Genomic DNA, 21723 nt, shown 5'->3' with positions numbered 1-21723 from the left:
TGCATCAACAACTTCACACCAAGGAATATCTGCACTGTCTTTTTCAGTTTCACATTTGGGTGATAGTGATTGTTCAGGTGGAGTTGTCACTAAATTTCTTTATGTACTGAGCATAGCAATTCCTGCACAATGGATGTGATGCTAAAACTGTTACTTGAGGACAAAGATATTTCTGCAATACCTCTGACAGATTTCCAACAACCTTGAAGTGTTTTTCGCTTTTCTTGAACACCACCTTCTTGTGCCTTTTATTCTTGGTGCATACACCTCACTCTTTCACTACTGTATTTCCTCACTGACACTATATCAAACAAAGAGTTCAAGCCAAACACAAAACTCAATGAGAATGGTTTATGCGCAATTTTTCGCTCATTTGTTGTAAACAGCATGCATATTTTACACTAGAAATTCAGTGATGCAGAATACAAAGAATGTCGAAAAAATTTTAATGCTTTACACAGAAAAATATTACCCACTGGATTTGTAACGACATATTAACCAAACAATATTTTCTGTAGTTCTCAAAAGTTTTCAGATGGGGGTTTTTGAGTAAATAATTCAAAAAACTCATAAAAATGCAATTTTTTACATTTTTTTGTAATAAATATTTACATAATACAGGTAGCTGGAGCAGAGAAGATACTGTTTATAATTACATCAGTAGTATCTGGTAATATGACAGGGAAGATAGAATTCTGTCACTTTCCAAATGAGAAAAAAAAGTTTTTGAATGGAAAAATTAACTTAAATTTCGTATCTTCATCTCAAATTTGTAAGTTAAAGGAAGCCCATAAGTTTGCATGTCTTAGCTAAATTTCAACATACTAAGAGGGTGCAAGACATCTCCAGTACTTTTGGTTTTTAGATATATATTTTTTTCTGTACTGTTTTAAGAGTTATTTACAAAATATACATTTTTCAAAGGGCTGTACCATTTACAGAAATTAAGAAAAAAAAACTTTATTTCTTAACACTTGTGAAGTGGAGGTCTAATATATATTTTTTCCAGAGAAATTCATGACAATGAACTGACACGACCTGTATGATTTGAGGTGAAATCACCCATTAATCCCATTAATACTTGTTTCATAGATAATGAATATGACATTTTGTAATGATGTGGAAAGCATCAGTTTAACATAAGTTTTCTTTATACAACATAAAGGTGTATAACTTTGCTTCCACTGGATTATGCCCAACATTTGAAGCTCTAATGAAACAAATTGGTTGCACATATATCATTCAGAATATTTTCCATCACTGGCCACTACTTTCCCCCATCTTTCAGGCAATGTATGAATCCCGCATTGAACAAATTGTTCATCTTTTGAAGCAATCACGAAACGATCTAATTTGTAACTTCTTCACGAGATCAGAAGTGTTGGTCAGCCAGGCCATGCGCCATTGATCTAAACAGGTAATAAAGGGAGAAATGTCTGGAGAATACATTGGGTGGGGTAGGACTTCCCAATTTAACATTTCCAAATACATTGTGACCTCTTTTGCAACATGGGATCGAGCGTTGTCATGCTGAAAAATCACTTTATCGTGCATCTCACTGTATTTCAGCTATTTGCCTTTTAATGCTCTGCTCAGATGTATTAATGGCATTTGATAACAAGCACCTGTGATTGTTTTGCTTGGTTTTAGCACCTCATAGTACATGGTGTCGAGCTGGTCCCACCAAATGCAGAGCATGATCTTGGAGCCATGACTATTCAGTTTGGCCGTCAATGTGGAAGCTTGGCTGGGATATTCCCATGTCTTTTTTGCATTTAGGGTTATCATAATGAACCCATTTTTTGTCCCCAGTCACAATGTGATGCAGAAATCACTTCCGTTTTTGCCTGTAAGCAACTGTTCACAAACACAGAAACGCCATTCAATGCCTTTTGGTTTCAGCTCACATGGGACTCAAGTTCCTTCTTTCTGAATCATGTCCACAGCCTTGAGACGTTTCGAAATGGCTTTCTGTGTCACTACCACTAATCATGCCAATTCTTCTCGAGTGTGACACGAGTCTTCACTCAGCAATGTCTCCAATTCTGCATCTTTGGAAACATTCTCTCTTCCACCACTATGCTAGTCCACAATGTTAAAATTACCATTCTTGAAATGTTGAAACCACTCATGACACATTCTTTCACTAATAGCATCCTTACCATATGTACTTATGAGCATTCGATGAGACTCAGCTGCTGTTTTCTTCATATTGAAACAGAACAGTAACGCCTCCCACATGTGATGAGAATTAGGCTCGTAAACTGATATTTTCAATCAAGAACAGCTTTATGATGCAGACACAAATTGACTAATTTTTTAATGAGGTTATGTTGACTAAGGTCCAAGCTAACTGCCTGATATCTGTGATCTGTTTCTTTCGACCACTACTTACAGTTGTCACCACCTATCAGGAAATGGCAGAAGCAAAGTTGTACATCCTGTAATTAATTTTTTATACAGTTATTACTTCATTTCTTCAAATTCATCTACTGAGTAGAAAGGGTTGTCACTCAGAAATTCTTTTCATTTGTTTTCAAATGTTGTTTGGCTATTGTCACTCTTTTACTGCTATTTGGCAATGAACAAAGATTTTTGTGGCTGCATAATGCACCCCTTTCTGTGCCAAAGTCAGATTTAACCTAGAATAGTGAAGCTCATCCTATCTTCTAGTGTTCAATTTGCAGAGAATAACTTAATAATTTTATGAAAGACATTATTTAGTTTCCACAGCTAGTCATAAATGCACTTCACTATTATTTTTTAGTTGAGACGGGTTATTAATAACAAATTTATATATTTTGTGAAGGTACAGTGAGTATCTCGAGTTCCTTAAATAAATGTCTGCAAGGTGAATTTGGGCATGCTCCAACTATTATTCTGATTACATGCTTTTGTGCAATGAATACTTTTTCTTCTGGTGATGAATTACTCCAAAATATGATTCCATATGAAAACAGTGAATGAAAATAGGCATAGACGGCTGATTTACTGATATGTTTATCACCAAAATTTGCAATGACTCTAATGACATAAGTAGTTGAATGTAACCATTTCAGCAGATCATCAATGTGTTTCTACCATTTCAATTTCTCATCAGTGCACACGCCCAGAAGTTTTGAATATTCTTCCTTAGCAACAGACTTCTGTTCAAAGTCTATATTTATCATTTACTGTACAGGATTGTATGTACTGTGTTTTCCCAAACTTTAAGTCAATTTTCAGAGTGCCACTAAATAATTTTCTGAAAGACATTATTTACAGTTACCTCAGTGGACTATCGTTGTTGGGCGTGGTTACTACACTTGTATCATCAGCAAAAAGAACTAACTTTGAATCTTCATGAATATAGAGTGGCATGTCATTAATATATATTAAGAACAATAAGAGACCTTAGACTGAACCCTGTGGGACACCATTCTTGATACCTCCCCAGTTAGAGGACCACACTATCTGTACTGTTAACTTTAACCTTCTGCATTCTTCCAGTTAAATATGAATTAAATTATTTGTGCACTGGCCCACTCATACCACAATACTTAAGCTTATCTAGAAGAATTTCACAATTCACACAGTAAAAAGCCTTTGAGACATTACAAAATATCCCAGTGGGTGATGTTCAGATATTCAAAGCATTTAATATTTGATTAGTGAAAGCATATATAGCATTGTCTGTTGAAAAGGCCAACTGCAAATTAGAACAGCATGCCACCCTCCACCTCAAAAAACTATCCAATCTCCTGGTTTCCCACCTCCGGAAAGGCAACTCACTCACCCTCTACAACCTTCTTAAAAAACCTTAATCCTACTCCCAACATCACTACTGCTGAAGCCCAGGCTATCCGTAATCTGAAGGCTGACCGATCCATCATCATTCTTCCGGCGGACAAGGGTTCCACAACCGTGGGACTTGATCGTCGGAAGTATGTGGCTGTGGGACTGCATCAGCTTTCAGACAACACTACATACAAAGTTTGCCAAGGTAATCCCATTCCTGATGTCCAGGCGGAGCTTCAAGGAATCCTCAGAACCTTAGGCCCCCTACAAAACCTTTCACCTGACTCCATCCACCTCCTGACCCCACCGACACCCCGCACCCCTACCTTCTACCTACTTCTTAAAATTCACAAACCCAATCATCCTGGCTGCCCCATTGTAGCTGGTTACCAAGCCCCCACAGAACGTACCTCTGCCTACGTAGATCAACACCTTCAACCCATTACATGCAGTCTCCCATCCTTCATCAAAGACACCAACCACTTTCTCGAACTCCTGGAATCCTTACCCAGTCTGTTATCCCCAGAAACAATCCTTGTAACCATTGATGCCACTTCCTTATACACAAATATTCCACACGCCCAGGGCCTCGCTGTGATGGAGCACTTCCTTTCACACCGATCACCTGCCACCCTACCTAAAACCTCTTTCCTCATTACCTTAGCCAGCTTCATCCTGACTCACAACTTCTTCACTTTCGAAGGCCAGACATAACAACAATTAAAGAGAACAGCCATGGGTACCAGGATGGCCCCCTTGTACGCCAACCTATTTATGGGTCGCTTAGAGGAAGCCTTCTTGGTTACCCAGGCCTGCCAACCCAAAGTTTGGTACAGATTTATTGATGACATCTTCATGATCTGGACTCACAGTGAAGAAGAACTCCAGAATTTCCTCTCCAACCTCAACTCCTTTGGTTCCATCAGATTCACCTGGTCCTACTCCAAATCCCATGCCACTTTCCTTGACGATGACCTCCATCTGTCCAATGGCCAACTTCACACATCCTCCCACATCAAACCCACCAACAAGCAACAGTAACTCCATTATGACAGCTGCCACCCATTCCACATCAAACGGTCCCTTCCCTACAGCCTAGGTCTTCATGGCAAACTAATCTGCTCCAGTCCAGAATCCCTGAACCATTACACCAACAACCTGAAAACAGCTTTCGCATTTCACAACTACCCTCCCGACCTGGTACAGAAGCAAATTACCAGAGCCACTTCCTCATCCCCTCAAACCCAGAACCTCCCACAGAAGAAACCCAAAAGGGCCCCACTCGTGACAGGATACTTTCCGGGACTGGATCAGACTCTGGATGTGGCTCTCCAGCAGGGATACGACTTCCTCAAATCCTGATCTGAAATGAGATCTATCCTTCATGAAATCCTCCCCACTCCACCAAGAGTGTCTTTCCGCCATCCACCTAACTTTCATCACCTCTTGGTTCATCCCTATGAAATCCCCAAAAAACCTTCCCTACCCTTTGGCTCCTACCCTTGTAACCGCCCTGGTGCAAAAACTGTCCTATGCACCCTCCCACCACCACCTACTCCAGTCCTGTAACCCGGAAGGTGTACATGATCAAAGGCAGAGCCACATGTGAAAGCACCCACGTGATTTACCAACTGACCTGCCTACACTGTGAAGCTTTCTATGTGGGAATGACCAGCAACAAACTGGCCATTCACATGAATGGACACAGGCAGACAATGTTTGTTGGTAATGAGGATCACCCTGTGGCTAAACATTCCTCGGTGCAAGGCCAGCACATCTTGGCACAGTGTTACACTGTCCGTATTATCTGGATACTTCCCACTAACACCAACCTGTCAGAACTCTGGAGATGGGAACTTGCCCTTCAGTATATCCTCTCTTCCCGTTACCCACCAGGCCTCAACCTCAGCTAATTTCAAGTTGTCGCCGCTCATATCTCACCTGTCATTCAACAACATCTTTGCCTCTGTACTTCTGCCTCGACTGACATCTCTGCCCAAATTCTTTGCCTTTACAAATGTCTGCTTGTGTCTGTATATGTGCGGATGGATATGTGTGTGTGTGTGTGTGTGTGTGTGTGTGTGTGTGTGTGTGTGTGTGTGTGTGTGTGTGTGTGTGTGTGTGTGCGAGTGTATACCTGTCCTTTTTTTCCCCCTAAGGTAAGTCTTTCCGCTCCTGGGATTGGAATGACTCCTTACCCTCTCCCTTAAAACCCACATCCTTTCATCTTTCCCTCTCCTTACCTCTTTCCTGATGAAGCAACCGTTGGTTGCGAAAGCTTGAATTTTGTGTGTGTGTTTGTGTTTGTTTGTGTGTCTATCAACATGCCAACACTTTCGTTTGGTAAGTTACATCATCTTTGTTTTTAGATATATTTTTCCAACGTGGAATGTTTCCCTCTGTTATATTCATATCATTAATTTTCAATGCGTTTGATAGAAATAAAGTCTTCTTGTGCTCTAGGTTGCCCTGTTTTCCTTTTAACAATATTACAAATTGTTTTAATTTTATTTTTGGATGTGCTAATTTCAGACTTATTGCACATACTTCTGGACTTTTTAATAATTTTTCTTAAGACAGTGCAGTAATTTTTATAATGTTTCACTGTTTCTGGATCATTACTCCTTCTAGCTATAAGACACATTTCCCTTTTCTGTTCTCAAGATATTTTTATCCATTTATTGAGCCATGGCTTTTTAGATGGTTTATTACAATTATATTTTGCTGTTTGTTTAGGGAAACTGTTTTTAAACATACTCACAAATATATAATGAAACAGATTAAATTTTAAATTAGTATAAGGTCCCCTCTACACTTCATACCAGTCTTAACTGTTGCAAGCTTTCTGTAAAATTTCAATTGTTAAATTGTTAATTGAATGCACAATTTTGGAGGACTGTTTTGAATTACTGCATGGAGCTATGTCATATACTGTAACTGGCTGTACATCATTATCAGACAGATCATTGTTAATAGGAAAAGTTCTTATGTGATTAAACTTATCTTGGTCTATATAAACATTATCTATCAGTGTGCTGCTTAGGAAAATCAATACTTGATATCAGATTGAAAGAAACAAGTAATACCTCAAAGTCAAGCTTTCTCTCTGACTCTTTCAGAAAATCTACATTGAAATCAGCACAAACAAAAATGTCTGACAGATAGCACAGCAAAGAATCCAAATTTTTCAAAAATAGCTGAAAATTTCCCCTTGGGGACCTATACATGACTACAATTGTAAAAGTACCATTATTTAGTATAAGCTCACATGTACATGCTTCTATATGTTGCTCTACAAATTTTTTTAGTTCCTAAATTTTTCACACTGTGACAGATTTTAACATATATGGCAACTCCTCCTCTCTCCATAGTGTCTCTACTTATATGTGCTGAAAGCTTGTATGCACCTACATTAACTTTTTCCATAGCTGTGATTATATAATGTTCAGACAGTCATAGTACATCTGTTCAACTCTTAGTTTCTAAATTTTCTAAACAATCAAGAATCTACTTTTGGTTTTTAATCCCCTGATATTCTGATGTAATATGCTAACATTATTTCTCATTGTGCTTTTATGAGAATCTTGTGACATACTAACATTATTTTTCACTGTACTTGTATGAGAATCTTGTTATATTTTAAGATATGTAGTACCTGCCTGTCCAATCTTCTCGTTAAGCTTAATTTCATTCAATGTTGAATAATTGGATGCTGATCTTAGCTTAAAAAAGAGATACTCTCATGAGTTTCTGTGTCTCCCCTTAAGGATTTTGCTGTCATCCCAGCCAATTTACCCTTCCATGTCCTATTGAGATCCAGGCTATGTCTAGTGAAGTCCCACCTACCAATACCATCAACAGGATCCAAACCTATGCCTGACAAAGTAGCCACCCAAAGCATTTGGCCTATTTCTGTATTGATCCCCCTGATGTAGCTGTTCAGTTGGAGCCAATTATACTGCATGAAAGCAGCGTGGTTCATTGCAGATGCTATTTTTACCAGGACACACTCAATACTGTAGCCCTAATCCCTATCAATACTGTTCCCCACTTCACCCACTACTACAACATGATCCTGCTTTGTATAACCCTCGTACAGTGATCTCACATTCTCTATCACTTGGCTAAGACATGCACTGGGCGCGAAAAAGCTTGTGATCTGCTATGTGTAACCTAATTTTTCTTGCAAGATTTCTTTAGAATTTGTGTTGCGCATCTCTGCATATGTTCAATGTCATCTTTCAAATGTTATCAATATCTGACTGAATATTTGTGCAGGTTTTATCAGACAGTACTTCATTACAGATAACTGCATCATCTGCAGAAAATATGAGCTAACTGTTAATATTGTCTGCCAGTTATTAACACAAATATGAACAGCAAGGATCCAAACTCACTTCCCCGCTGCACACCTGCAGTTACTTCTACATCTGTTGATGACTCTTTATTCGAAATAACATGCTGCATCCTTCCTAACAAGAAATCCTCAGTCCAGTTACAAATGTGGCTTGATATCCCAGAGGATCATACTTCTCTATACTTCTCTGATAAGTGTAGGTGGGGGTACTGACTGAAATGCTTTTTGGAAACCAAAAAATACTGTATCTACCTGACTCTTGATCCATGGTTTTCAGGATGTCATGTGAAAAATATGCACATTGTGTTTTGCTTGATTGATGCTGTTGGAATCCATGCTGTTCGCATTAAGGAGGTCATTCAGTTTGAGATACCTCATTATGTTTGAGCTCAGAAATATACTTTATTATATAAATAAAATAGAAAGAAACATTCTACATGGGAAAAATATATTAAAAACAACAATTCCATGACTTAGCAAATGGGAAAGCGCTGGTAGATAGACACAATAAAAAGACAAACAACGCTTTCCAGTTTGGTAAGTCATGGAATCTTTGTTTTTAATATACATTATTAGTAATATGTCATGTTTCTTGCTTGCATTTGACAATAACTTTAATTGTGGTCCTACATTAATAATTAGTAAATGACGGTGGTATTCTGAGACCAAACTTCAATTGTTGGAACAGGTGAGACAAAGAAACAACCAAGAAGTTCTTCAAAAGTATGAATTTACTTTTATTTCTATAATACAAAACTGTAAACAGAGAACTAAACATTTTATTACTTAGTATTTCAAAATCAAATTAAGTTAGGACTCCATGTGTTTTCCAATAACTATAAACATGTGATGCTTTTAGAATAAATTTTACCCTTTGTGAAACTTTTCCACATCACTGTTGTGCTATGTGTTTTTTTTTATGATACAGTTTTCTCACACTACTCTCTACATAAAATCTGCTTCTTTTTTCTATAGCTTCCCTGTTACTGGAAATAGGAAATTTAATACTTCAATAAGGAGTCTGTAGTAAATGAGGTTGAAACAGAAGATAACTCAGCAATTATCATTGCTTTGTATCTAATCTGTTGACTGTTATTAGCACCCAAAGGATCTAGTTCTATCATCTAATCCAGATTGAATACATGATTTTGGCTTATTATTGTGAACACCTGTCATAGAAATTGCATATAGAAAATTTAAAAGTCCTTAAAGCTGATCAACATATACAGTTAGAGTAAAGAGATTTACAGTTGTGAAGTGTCCATTTTGAATCTTACATGTCTGTGGAACTAGATATCTCCACCACGTAAGTAAGTATATGCCCATGTACATATATTTTTATATAAAATATAATCACCTATACAAACTAGCTCTTTAACCTAATTACATAAAAATCTACACTATAACACTAAATTATACAGGCTCAACTCATAATATGAGTCGACATTTTGTGCAGGTTTACTGTTCTGTAGTATATCAGAAACCACATTAATTCTAGTCAAGGCATTTTTTTACTTTCTTACTATTTAACAGTTACAGACAAAAATAAAATTAATGTCAATGTCAGATAACAAATTTAAACATCTGAAATTCAACCACTTTGAATGGCACATACCAGAATAAAATAATTTATAGTTTCAGCATTCATATTTACACTTCTATAAACACTATACTATACATCTTGAGTAGTTGCAATAATATATACATGCTTCTCTCAAATGAGCTTGTTAATTATCACTATGGATTTAGCTCTATCATGTAAAATACATGTCTCAGGGTACACTTGTCAGTCTGACTGCATATTCAAATGTTAGATGCAACAGAAAATGAAAATTCAACAATGAAACACTGACCCATAATTGACATTCACCCATCTGGAAGAGCTGGTGATATATACTCAAAGACATTTACATTAACCACAGGAATTACAATATGGAACAGAACAAAGAATACTTTAATTCAGTGCAACACAGATTTATGTGTAATACTATAGTAATCATCAGTTTTATATTTGGTCGTGTTGAAATGTTACAATATATTCACAGCAGTGATCAAGAAAACAATACAGTTCACTGCAGAAAGACATTTTGTTCAAGTTAGTAGTGTTTCAGCATAAGTGCTGACAGATATAGTAGCTGATCAGTCTGTCAAATTATAAACATTAACAGTTTCTTCTGACGTTTACTACAACTAACTGTTATTAGATTTGGGATCATTAAAATCGCTGCACTATTTACAGTAATTTAAAACAGCCTTTCTTTGGCACTTCTATATTATTATCTAACTTTCACTGTGCTGCTCTTGAGCTTTATCACTGCCCAGCTAGTGCTTATTCAAATGCAGTGAAGGCATATAAACCTACTGTAGTATTTCAGGAATTAATACCGCAGCTTTAAAATTCAGATATGTTTTGAGATATTGCCATTGGAGAATTAGAGAGAGAAAGAAGTAGATAGTTCTGCACTGTGCTTAGAGTGCTGTAGTGAGATACCTGAATGTGGGATTGGGTGCCATTCGGCTAGCTGGTTGCTATGTCTGTGACTGTGATGGTGAAATGCTGGTTGATTCAGTGATGATGGTTGGCGTAGGTACATCAAGAGAATCATACAAAGGGAACTCACAACACAGCACAAATTTAAGAAACCATGGCACTTCTACGTAGAAAGAAGGTGGAATGGGAATCAGTGGTGACGTAGATGCCTTGTAGTAACGATATTCAGCATTACTGAAAAAGAAGAAATTTATTAAATGTGACAATCTACATACATGTCACATATGCATATACATTTACTTGTGCCCATAATTGTATTTGATGCATAAGAAGCAAATTAACTTACCATGTAAGTGGAACAACTGGATCAGATGTGAATGTTACTAAATTTTCTCATACTATGTAATTTCTACTGTTTGGAAGATTTAAAATTTTCATATCAGAAGAAGAATCAAGATAGGAAACAAGAAGACAGGGTATTCGTTGGAAGGAGAAGTTGCTCAAAAAACTGAATCATGAGAAATGCAAGATTCAGGAAATGGTTCTAAATGCTTTCCAGTATATTATTATATTAATAATACAGTATTTTAATAAGCTATTTTAACTGCCTGTATTTTTACTGATCTAACACTAGATACATGCCAAGACCAAATATTTATTTCTGTATACTATGTTTGGTCTGTTAAAGCAGCAGAACAATTAACTACAATTTAGCGAGCCACTCCAACTTGTAGGAGAAAGGAAGACCTCTTCTGCCTCACAAATAAGGTCCATTTTTATGATAACATAAATAATAAGTAAAAATGGGGACAACCATTCACTGAGCTGATGTATTTGTGGTGTGCAGACATACATAAAACCCCAGATAATTTCACTAGCCTTTGACCTACTACTACTTTCTTTCAGTTTCAGAATGAACTTGGGAGATCAGGTAGAGATGGGAGGGGCAGATGGAAAGTGATTCATTATTAACTTCAGCGTTGGACCTGAGTAAAAGTTTGGAAAGTTTACTGAATGGTAAAGAAAGCTCTAATCAATAGGAATTAAAGAAATATGGGAGCAAGGAAAAGAACAAAATTTATATAGATAAATATTAATCCACAATAAATATAAACTAAGAAATATTGGAAGTTGGAGTGAAAGAAATTCTGTGATTAAGAAAGTGAAAATAACAGTGCATTCATCACATAATGCTTTATGAATTTGGTTTAATTTTTGATTCTATGTATAATTTTTACTTACATTCTGAATATAAGAATATTGTCAAAGTTTTGAATATATTTTTTAGTTCTAAGTTCTGTTTGTTCACTTAAGATGTTTTTTTGGATTTTTTTCCAGATGTATGCAAATTTCTGTTTCCTCTAAGGATTTCATGAATTTTACATACAATATAAAATGATTATTATAAAAGATAATAAATTTTGTTAAATCATATCTCTGACATATAAATCGATACTGTAAACAGCCATGCACAAATATGACAAAACAAAGGTAAATCATAATTGAAAAATAACATTTAGGACATTATACTGTAAGTAAGAATTATACATAGAGCCAAACATTGTATGGTAGGTATTATTAAATAGACCTATGCATTTCAAACAGTTTGTCGGGCAAAATCAAACAATGGGAAATCCAGGTAGGAACTTCAACGACGCAGGGAAAGATCAATTCGCTACTTACTGTAAAGAAGGCACATTAAGTTGCAGACATGCACAATTCAAAGATACTTACGCACAGCTTTTGGACACAGCCTTCATCAGGAAAAGAGAAACACACACCGTTCATACATACAAACAACGCACATCTCACACACACATGACCACCAACTCTGACAGATCATGACATTCTGGCCTAAGCTACTGTACTTGGCAGTCATGTGTGTGCGAGGTGAGCTTGCTTGAGTTTGAATGGCGTGTGTTTCTCTTTCATTGATGAGGGCTGTGGCAAAAGCATTGTGTAACTGTCTTTTTAATTCTGACTGTCTGCAACTTAACTATCCTCTTTGTGGTAAGTAGCAATCTATCTTTTCCTACTTTGTTGATGCAGTATGTTGAGGCTGCAGAACAGCATATACAAGAAATAAAAAGATATATGTTATATTTAAACTGCTGTAGTGTGTAAAGTGAAATATGGAGTAAGAAATAGCTAGAATCTAGATTCACCAGAAAATGGTTATACATTAAGAAAGACAAACTCTGAACAAAGATAATGTGATTTTTAGACTAAATTAACAAACAAAGGGATCCTCATAAATCTGTAACAGAAAGAGGGGCTGAATCGTGTTTTACCAGCAGTCAACAATGAGAAAGCTGAATACGGGCATAAAATAGAGTGGTCACCATGTCTGATTACCATGCAGCATGCTTAGGTTCAATTACTGGCTGCTTGGGGACTGCATGATGTGTTGTAATGTGTTGTCAACTATAAAAGACTTGCAACTTGGCACCAAACTTCTCCAGGTGGGGACTCCTGTCCATCAGTGCCATATGATAATTTCATTTTATTTCCAGACTAACTTGTAAAAAGAAGAATGTTCAAGAAGAAGGAATGATCATTAGTGTTTAATGTCCCATCAACATTGATGCCATTAGAGACAGAGCACAGGCTTACAATGTTTTGAGCTCAGGGAAGAAATTGGCCGTTCCCTTTTGAAGGAACCATCCTCGCAAGTGCAGGGAGCAATTATGGATTAGATTAGATTAGATTAGATTAGATTAGATTAATACTTGTTCCATAGATCATGAATACGACACTTCGTAATGATGTGGAACGTGTCAGGTTAATAAAAGATGTCTGTACAAGAAATTACATTACACAAAATATTGCATGACACTAATGATTAAGTTTTTTTTTTTTTTTTACTTAGTTTATATCTAAAAATTCAGCCAATGAGTAGAAGGAGTTGTCATCTAGAAATTCTTTTAATTTATTTTTAAATGTTAGTTGGCCATCTGTCAGGCTTTTGATGCTGTTTGGTAGGTGCCCAAAGACTTTTGTGGCAGCATAATTTACCCCTTTCTGTGCCAAAGTCAGATTTAACCGTGCATAGTGAAGCTCATCCTTTCTCCTGATGTTATAGGTATGCACACTGCTATTACTTTTGAATTGGGTTGGATTATTATCAACAAATTTCATAAGGGAATATATATACTGTGAGGTTACTGTGAGGATCCCTAGATCCTTAAATAGATGTCTGCAGGATGACCGTGGGTGGGCTCCAGCAATTATTCTGATTACACGTTTTTGTGCAATGAATACTTTTCTACTCAACGATGAATTACCCCAGAATATGATGCCATACGAAAGCAGTGAATGAAAGTAGGCATAGTAAGCTAATTTACTGAGATTCTTATCACAAAAATTTGCAATAACCCTAATAGCATACGTAGCTGAACTCAGACGTTTCAGCAGACCATCAATGTGTTGCTTCCAGTTTAACCTCTCATCAATGGACACACCTAAAAATTTTGAAAATTCTACCTTAGCTACAGACTTCTGTTCAAATTCTATATTTATTACTGGAGTTGTGCCATTTACTGTACGGAACTGTATATACTGTGTTTTATCAAAATTTAAAGAGAGTCCGTTTGCTGAGAACCACTTAATAATTTTGTGAAAAACATCATTTACAATTACATCACTTAGTTCTTGGTTTTTGGATGTTATTACTATACTTGTATCATCAGCAAAAAGAACTAACTTTGCATCTTCATCAATGTGGAATGGTAAGTCATTAATGTATATCAAGAACAGTAAAGGACCTAAGACCGAACCCTGTGGGACCCCGTGCTTGATAGCACCCCAGTTTCAGGAATCAGCTGTTGTTTTAACATTACACGAACCACTTATTTCAACTTTCTGCATTCTTCCAGTTAAGTATGAATTAAACCATTTGTGCACTGCCCCACTCAAACCATAATGATTTAGCTTATCTAAAAGAATTCCATGATTTACACAATCAAAGGGCTTTGAGAGATAACAAAAAATACCAATGGGTGATGTCTGGTTATTCAGAGCATTTAATATTTGATCAGTGAAAGCATATATAGCATTTTCTGTTGAAAAGCCTTTCTGAAAACCAAACTGGCATTTTGTTAGTACTTTATTTTTACAAATATGGGAGGCTACTCTTGAATACATTACTTTCTCAAAAATTTTTGATAGAGCTGTCAGAAGAGAGATTGGGCGGTAGTTGTTGACATCCGACGTATCCCCCTTTTTATGCAATGGTTTTACAATGGCATATTTCAGTCTATCAGGGAAAACACCCTGCTCCAAAGAGCTATTACATACGTGGCTGAGAATCCTACTTATCTGTGGGGAACAAGCTTTAAGTACTTTTCTGGAAATGCCATCAATTCCGTAAGACCTTTTACTTTTCAGTGAGTTTATTATTTTACTGATTTCAGAGGGAGAGGTTGGTGGAATTACAGTTGTTTCAAACTGCGCAGGTATGGCCTCTTCTATTAATAGCCTTGTCTCTTCTAGTGAAGATCTAGATCCTATTTTCTCCACAACATTTAAAAAATGATTATTCAAAATATTTTCAATTTCTGATTGTTTGTTAGTGCACTTGTCATTCAGTTTTATTGCACTAAAGTCTTCCTGTGCTCTTGGTTGCCCTGTTTCCCTTTCAATAATATTCCAAATTGCTTTAATTTTATTATCAGAGTTACTGATCTCAGACATGATACACATGCTTCTGGACTTTTTAATAACTTTTCTTAGTACCGCACAATAGTTTTTATAATATTGAACAATCACAGAAAACCTAAATCTGGGTGGTTCGACATGGATTTGAAGCATCATTGTCCTGAATTTGAGCCCAGTGTGCTAACCACTGTCCATCTCACTCAGTAATAATGTTCGTGCACCAGTGATATGGTAGTGAATTATTTTACAGAGAAGTTGGAAACAATGAAGCTCATTGTAAGACAAAGGAAAGAAATCTATCAGCTTGAACTTAAGGAGTTCGACACAAAAAGAAAACTGTAACATCTTTGGGCATATTATGCTCTGTCAGTAACATTGTAGTAAATGAGAAGAAACCAGACTGTTATTAGGAGTATTGTGAAAAGTGTACACTGAATTCTGGTATTTAATAGTATTTTCCCTGAATAAAACATATTGTGCCATGATTAAAAATATTTACAGTAATCCTTAAAATATTTTTCCAAGAGAATGCATGTAGAAATTGCATGTTGGCTAAACTGAGGATTATTGGCAATAAAAGTTCTCTGATTACTTAGGAGTATTAATGTCTCACTAAAGTAGTCATTGAATATGTGCTGACAAGATGGAATTTGATTTACTTTGACATGGTGAAATTATGATCTTCTTCCACTGAAACATAATAATCATACTCTAAGGGAAAAAAGAAAAAAAAATGCATTTGTCATTTACAACATGATTTCTGACTTTGGAATATTCTCATTTCTAAGGATATTGTGTTTCACTGCTCAATATTTCTGACAACTATGAGGCAGTAAGAAACATAGTGAATGTGTTGAGGAAAATTTACTACAGACAGGCATTGTTATCCTGATGCAATATCGCCTAAGTATTATTCTATGTAGTATGTTTCTTGTAAATGGGTTTTCCATGACTGCTGCAGCCGCAGCTATCATTAAGGTCCTGTGAGCTGGAATAACTATTTTTAAGTCCGCTCATTTACAGTCACTGCATTCTTATTAGCTAAAAGATGTGCAAAACAATTGTATGGCTAATGATAATTCAGACTGAAACACTCAATAAAGGAAACTGAGATACCCCAACTGCAGCTTTAACACTGTTCCTTAACTCAAAGCAAGTTTCGGGTATCCCGCAGAAAGATAATAAAAGAAATTCTGATAGTCAAGAAAGGGAAAACTGTAATGTAAGGGCAGTAAAGAGAACTGTAAAATACTGATGAGTTATTCACAGAGTAATGGAAAAAACTAGTGTATAATTATTTACAGGTGTTCTATCTGTTTTTGTGAACTTTTGCTGTGACTTCTCTGCAGTACAGTACATAAAAAATGCTCATTCATGTAGTTTGCTAGGTGGTGTGGATCATTTATTGCTTTTCCTACTACGTTATCAGTATGTTATTATACCTTTGTTTTTCTCTCTCTGTTTCCTTTTTAATGACATTCCAGAGGGTTAGAAAAGTTAAGTGTTAGGAAGTTTTTTGATGGTATTTGTCTGGAGTATAGCTTTGTATGGAAGTGATATATGGACAATAAGCAATTCAGACAAGCAAAGATATAAGTTTTTGAAATGTTATGCTGCACTAAAATGTAGAAAATTATATGAGTGGATCAAATAACTAGTGGGGAGTTATCAAACTGAAATGGGGACAAAAGAAATTTGTGACACAGCTTGATTAAAAGAAGGGATCAGTTGAGAAGAAATATACTAAGGCATCAAGGAAACATCAATCTGAAATGGAAACACAAGCAGGTGATAAAAATTATAGAGGAAGACTGAGGCTCGAGTACATTAAGGAGGTTGAAACTGATGTTGGTTGTGGCAGTTGTACACAGAACAGACTAGCATGAAGAGCTGAATTGAAGCAATCTTCAGACTGCAGGTCACATGAATAACAACAAAGAGAACTCAGACAGCTAGCCTGAGGAAAAAGAAGAAGAAGAGCAGAAGAAAAAGAAGAGCAAAAACCTGAAAAGAAGTAATAGATAATAAGGTATAATCATTTTAGATTTAGTGTTTATATCATTAATTGATATAAAACTAAATAGTCATTCATTGAGGGGTTGAATACCTAACTCTTTCACTGAACTGAATAATAGCAGTTATTTAGATCAGTATCGTTCAATGCACAGTTAAGGCATTACTGCAGTGTTATCCGCCCGGAGGTCTTGTACACTTCTGAATACCTAGTAATGAACAAAAAGGCCTAATTGAAAAACTGGAGGCCAAGGAAAGAAAGATTTTGAGAAAGAACTTAGGTCTCATCAAAGAGAATGGGGAATATAGAAGATGTCATAATCATGAACTGTATTCCCACATAGAGAAGATAACCAATACCATTTGGAAAAAGAGGATTATGTTTTATGGACATATGACCTGAATGAGCCCTGGAAGTCTCACCAATCATACGATCACCTACTTTCAGAAGAAGAAAACAAAATGGGCCTGGTTCACAGAGGTAGAGAAATACCTTAAAGATGTGGGGATCACCCATGATGACATCTTGGAGCATGTCCCACTCAAGGAGAAACTTATGGTGTGGCAGGGTTTCCAAGAAAAGCCAAAACTAAAAACAGGAAAGGCTTTGACCCAGGAGAGGAAGGAGCAATGCCGAGAACGAATTTGGGAACACTGGGAAAACATCAGAACACATAAACCAAGACAGTTGAAATAATGTATTACAAAGATGGCCTGTATGAAATGAATGAATGAAAGTAATTGGTATATTTACTGAGTAACATCTAGTTCTTAAACACATCCAGTGTGTTCTTTCCCTCCACTGACAGGTGTATAGTATATTATAATCACTGTCTGATAACTTGAATATTTTGTGAATAAAACTGTCTGGCTCACTAAATAAATATTCTATTTATGAGGCATTTCAGCAACTGCAATCATCAGATATCTGCAATTAAGATTAAAAGAACATAAAGAATGGAAGTTGTTTGTTATACAACATCAAGCTACAAAAAATTATAAGATTAAAAATGTTTCTAAAACATTCTCTCAGCAAAAAAACTTTGAATGTACAGAAGAAGGTTCAGAGTCAGTATTAAAACATATGCCTGATTGGGGTGTCACCTAACCAACAGCTGAAAAATTTATTTATTTATTTATTCTCTTTAAGGTATTGGTCTTCTGACTGGATTGATGTGGCCTGGCATGAATTCCTCTCCTGTGCCAACGTTTTCCTCTCAAAATAGTAGTTGCAACCTATGTCATCAATTATTGTATTTGCTTGGTGTATTCCAAACTCTGTGTTCCTCTACAGTTTTTACCCTCTACAACTCCCTCTAGTACCACAGAAGTTATTCCCTGTTGTCTTAGCAGGTATCCTATCAACCTGACCCTTCTTACTGTCTGTGTTTCCCATATATTTCTTCCCTCACTGATGAAACGGAGAACCCCCTCATTCCTTTCCTTATCTGTTCACCTGTTTTTCACAATTCTTCTGCAGCACCACATCTTAAATGCTTCAGTTCTCTTCTGTTCTATTTTCCCCACAGTACATGTTTCACTACAATACTGTGATCCAAATGTAATTTCTCAAATTAAGGCCTGTGTTTGATATTAGTAGACTTTTCTTAGCTAGGAATGACCTTTTTGCCAGTGCTTATCTGCTTGAATCATTCTTGCTACATTTGCCATGGATTCTTTTGCTGCCTAGATAGCAGAATTCCTTGACCGCATCTACTTTGAGATCCCCAGTTCTGATATTAAGTTTCTCACTGTTCTCATTTCTGCTACTTGTCATTACTTTCATCTTTCTTTAATTTGCTCTCAATCTACATTCTGTACCCATTAGACAGTTCATATAATACAACAGATCCTGTAATTCTCCTTCACTTTTACTGATGACAGCAGTGTCATCAGTGAATCTTATCATCAATATCCTATCATCTTGAATTTTAATCTTGCTCTTGAATCTTCCTTTTATTTCCGTCATTGCTTCTTTCATGTGTAGATTGAACAGTAGTGGTGAAAGACTATATCTCAGTCTTACACCCTTTTTAATCTGAGCACTTCGTTTGTGGTCTCCTACTCTTATTGTTCCCTCTTCTTCCTGTAGATATTATATATTATCTGTCTTTCCCTATAGCTTACCGCTGCTTTTCTTGAATTTCAAGCATCTTCCACCATTTTAAATTGTTGAATGCTTCTTCTAAGTTGGCATGTCCTGTGAATGTATCTTGATTTTTCTTCAGTCTTGCTGCCATTATCAACGCAATGTCAGAACTGCCTCTCTGGTGTCTTTAACTCTCCTACAGACAAACTTATCATCATCTAACAGGTCCTCAATTTTTTTTCCATTCTTCTGTATGTTATTCTTGTCAGCAACTTGGATGTGTGAGCTGTGAAGCTGACTGTATGATAACTCTTGGACTCATCAGCTCTTGCTATTTGTGGAATTGTATGGACAATGTTTTTGAGAAAATCTAATGGTATATTGCCAGTGTCATACATTCTACACACCAGCATGGATAATTATTTTTTTGCCACTGCCCAATTATTTTAGAAATTCTGATGGAATATTATCTATCCCTTGTGCCTTAACTGATCTTAAGTCCACCAAAGCTTTTTTCACTGGATTCCCTATTTCTTCCCTATTCACTCCTGTTTCTTCTTCTATCATGCCACTGACCAAGTACTCCCCCTCATAGAGGCATCCAATGTACTCCTCCATTTATCTGTTCTCTCCTCTGCATTTAAGTATGGAATTTCCATTGCACTCTTAATAGAGGCATCCAATGTACTCTTTGCAGTTATCTATTCTCTCCTCTGCCATTGCACTCTTAATGTTACTGCCCTTGTTTTTAATTTCATCAAAGTTTGTTTTGACTTTCCTATACGCTGAGTCATTCCTTCTGAAAATCCTTTCTTTTCCCATTTCTTCACATTTTTCATGTAGCCATTTCGCCTTGGCTTCTCTGCAATTTCTGATTATTTCCTTAGACTCCCTGCACTTTATTTATTTCATTCATTAGTGACTTGTAGCTCTGCGATCCTGAATTTCCGAGAACATTTTTGTGCTCCAGAATGTCAAATCAAATATTTGTAACAAATCCTCCTCCTGTTATATCATTTCTGCTGTCATTCATATTACCCTATACTTGTCTGGCCAGAAATCCTTGTTGTCTTTGCATTTCATTTCACTGATCCCCACTATATCTGGACTGAGCCTTAGTATTTCCCTTTTGAGATTTTCTTCATGATGTCAAAACTTCTGACATTCCATGCCCTGACTTATAGAACACTATTTTTTCATTGGGTATTTGATCCTTCCTCATGGGCACCACCTGTGAGGAAACCATGGGTAACACAAGAAATACTTCAGCTGATCCCCCAGAAAGTGGGACTAGTCTGGAATCTTTCGCCAATGGAGAGATCATCATGAAACTCTTTCAATTTCAGGCCACATGTCCTGTGGATACACACTATGTGTCTTTAATGCAATGGATTCTGTTGTCTTCTACATCGTCAGGCTGTTGATCAGTGCTGAATTTTTTGCCTTTTAGGGCCAGTTTCTCGTCCCAAGGTCAAGTGAGTGCTGTGAACCTCCGTCCACTCCTCTGCTCTCTTTGACAAGGCCATTGGCAGAATGAGTGACTTCTTATGCCAGAAATATTAGGAAACTAGTAGTTTTTATCACAGGTTTTTGTGTTGCCCTAACAGAAATCTTGTTTTGTGTGTTTGCTTCAATTCTTATAGGGAATTAGCAACTTTTTGACTCAACAGATTAAAAGATAATTAACAGTCTTAATTTAAAGTTCTTTGTTCACTGCCTTGCACCAGCCAAGATGCAGACCCACTGTGAATGCTGTTCTCAAACATGGGATGAGTTGGTTGATGTTTGTAAGCAGCTGGCAATCACCTTGACTACTGTCAAGTGATTGGCAGCTGCTGATCAGTATTGGAACAGCTCCTGAGAGTTTGGTACTTGTGATATCTCTATCAGAGGCACCTCAAGTACTATCCTCTCCCATGGATCCTGTCTCCTCTGCAGAAAGTACAAAATCTGTCATTACCCATCCCCATTATGAGAGGCATGTCAATGGTAGATCTAGGCCTCATGTACAGGATAGAGGGGGACCAGGGAGGACTCAGGGTACTGTACTAATCTCCTAACCAACAAGTTTCGGGTGCTGTCTTTCACTGAAACTGAAACGGTGCCAGTGGGACTCACTTAACCTGTTTTGGGAGAAAACTGTTTTGTCTGGTGTCAGGACGATACAAATACAAAAGGGTAGGGGTCTATTAATTGTCAGCAGTTCAAACATATGACAAATAATGGTACCCTTTAGGGAAATGGCAGCAAGGGACAGGAAAGGACACCAGGTGCACTCAATGTGTGTGCCTGGGGGCCTCATTCAACATGTTTAAGAGGCTATTCCAGCAGTCACTGAGG

General features: G+C 36.7%; 1 protein-coding gene across 9 annotated transcripts in view; it reads right to left on the bottom strand.

The window, feature by feature from the left end:
* Positions 1–8847: 8847 nt before the first annotated feature.
* LOC126267249 (uncharacterized) overlaps positions 8848–21723 on the bottom strand; it is a 698963-nt gene continuing 686087 nt past the window's right edge. For all 9 annotated transcript variants that reach the window (XM_049972261.1, XM_049972262.1, XM_049972263.1 and 6 more), the window contains one exon: positions 8848–10859. In XM_049972261.1, coding sequence (XP_049828218.1) covers positions 10664–10859 — 196 coding nt within the window. In that variant the 3' untranslated portion in view covers positions 8848–10663. The remainder of the gene's footprint in view (positions 10860–21723) is intronic.

This window comes from Schistocerca gregaria, chromosome 4, assembly GCF_023897955.1.
Source record: "Schistocerca gregaria isolate iqSchGreg1 chromosome 4, iqSchGreg1.2, whole genome shotgun sequence".
NCBI classification, from domain to species: Eukaryota; Metazoa; Arthropoda; class Insecta; order Orthoptera; family Acrididae; genus Schistocerca; species Schistocerca gregaria.
This window is presented reverse-complemented; position numbering and strand designations above follow the sequence as displayed.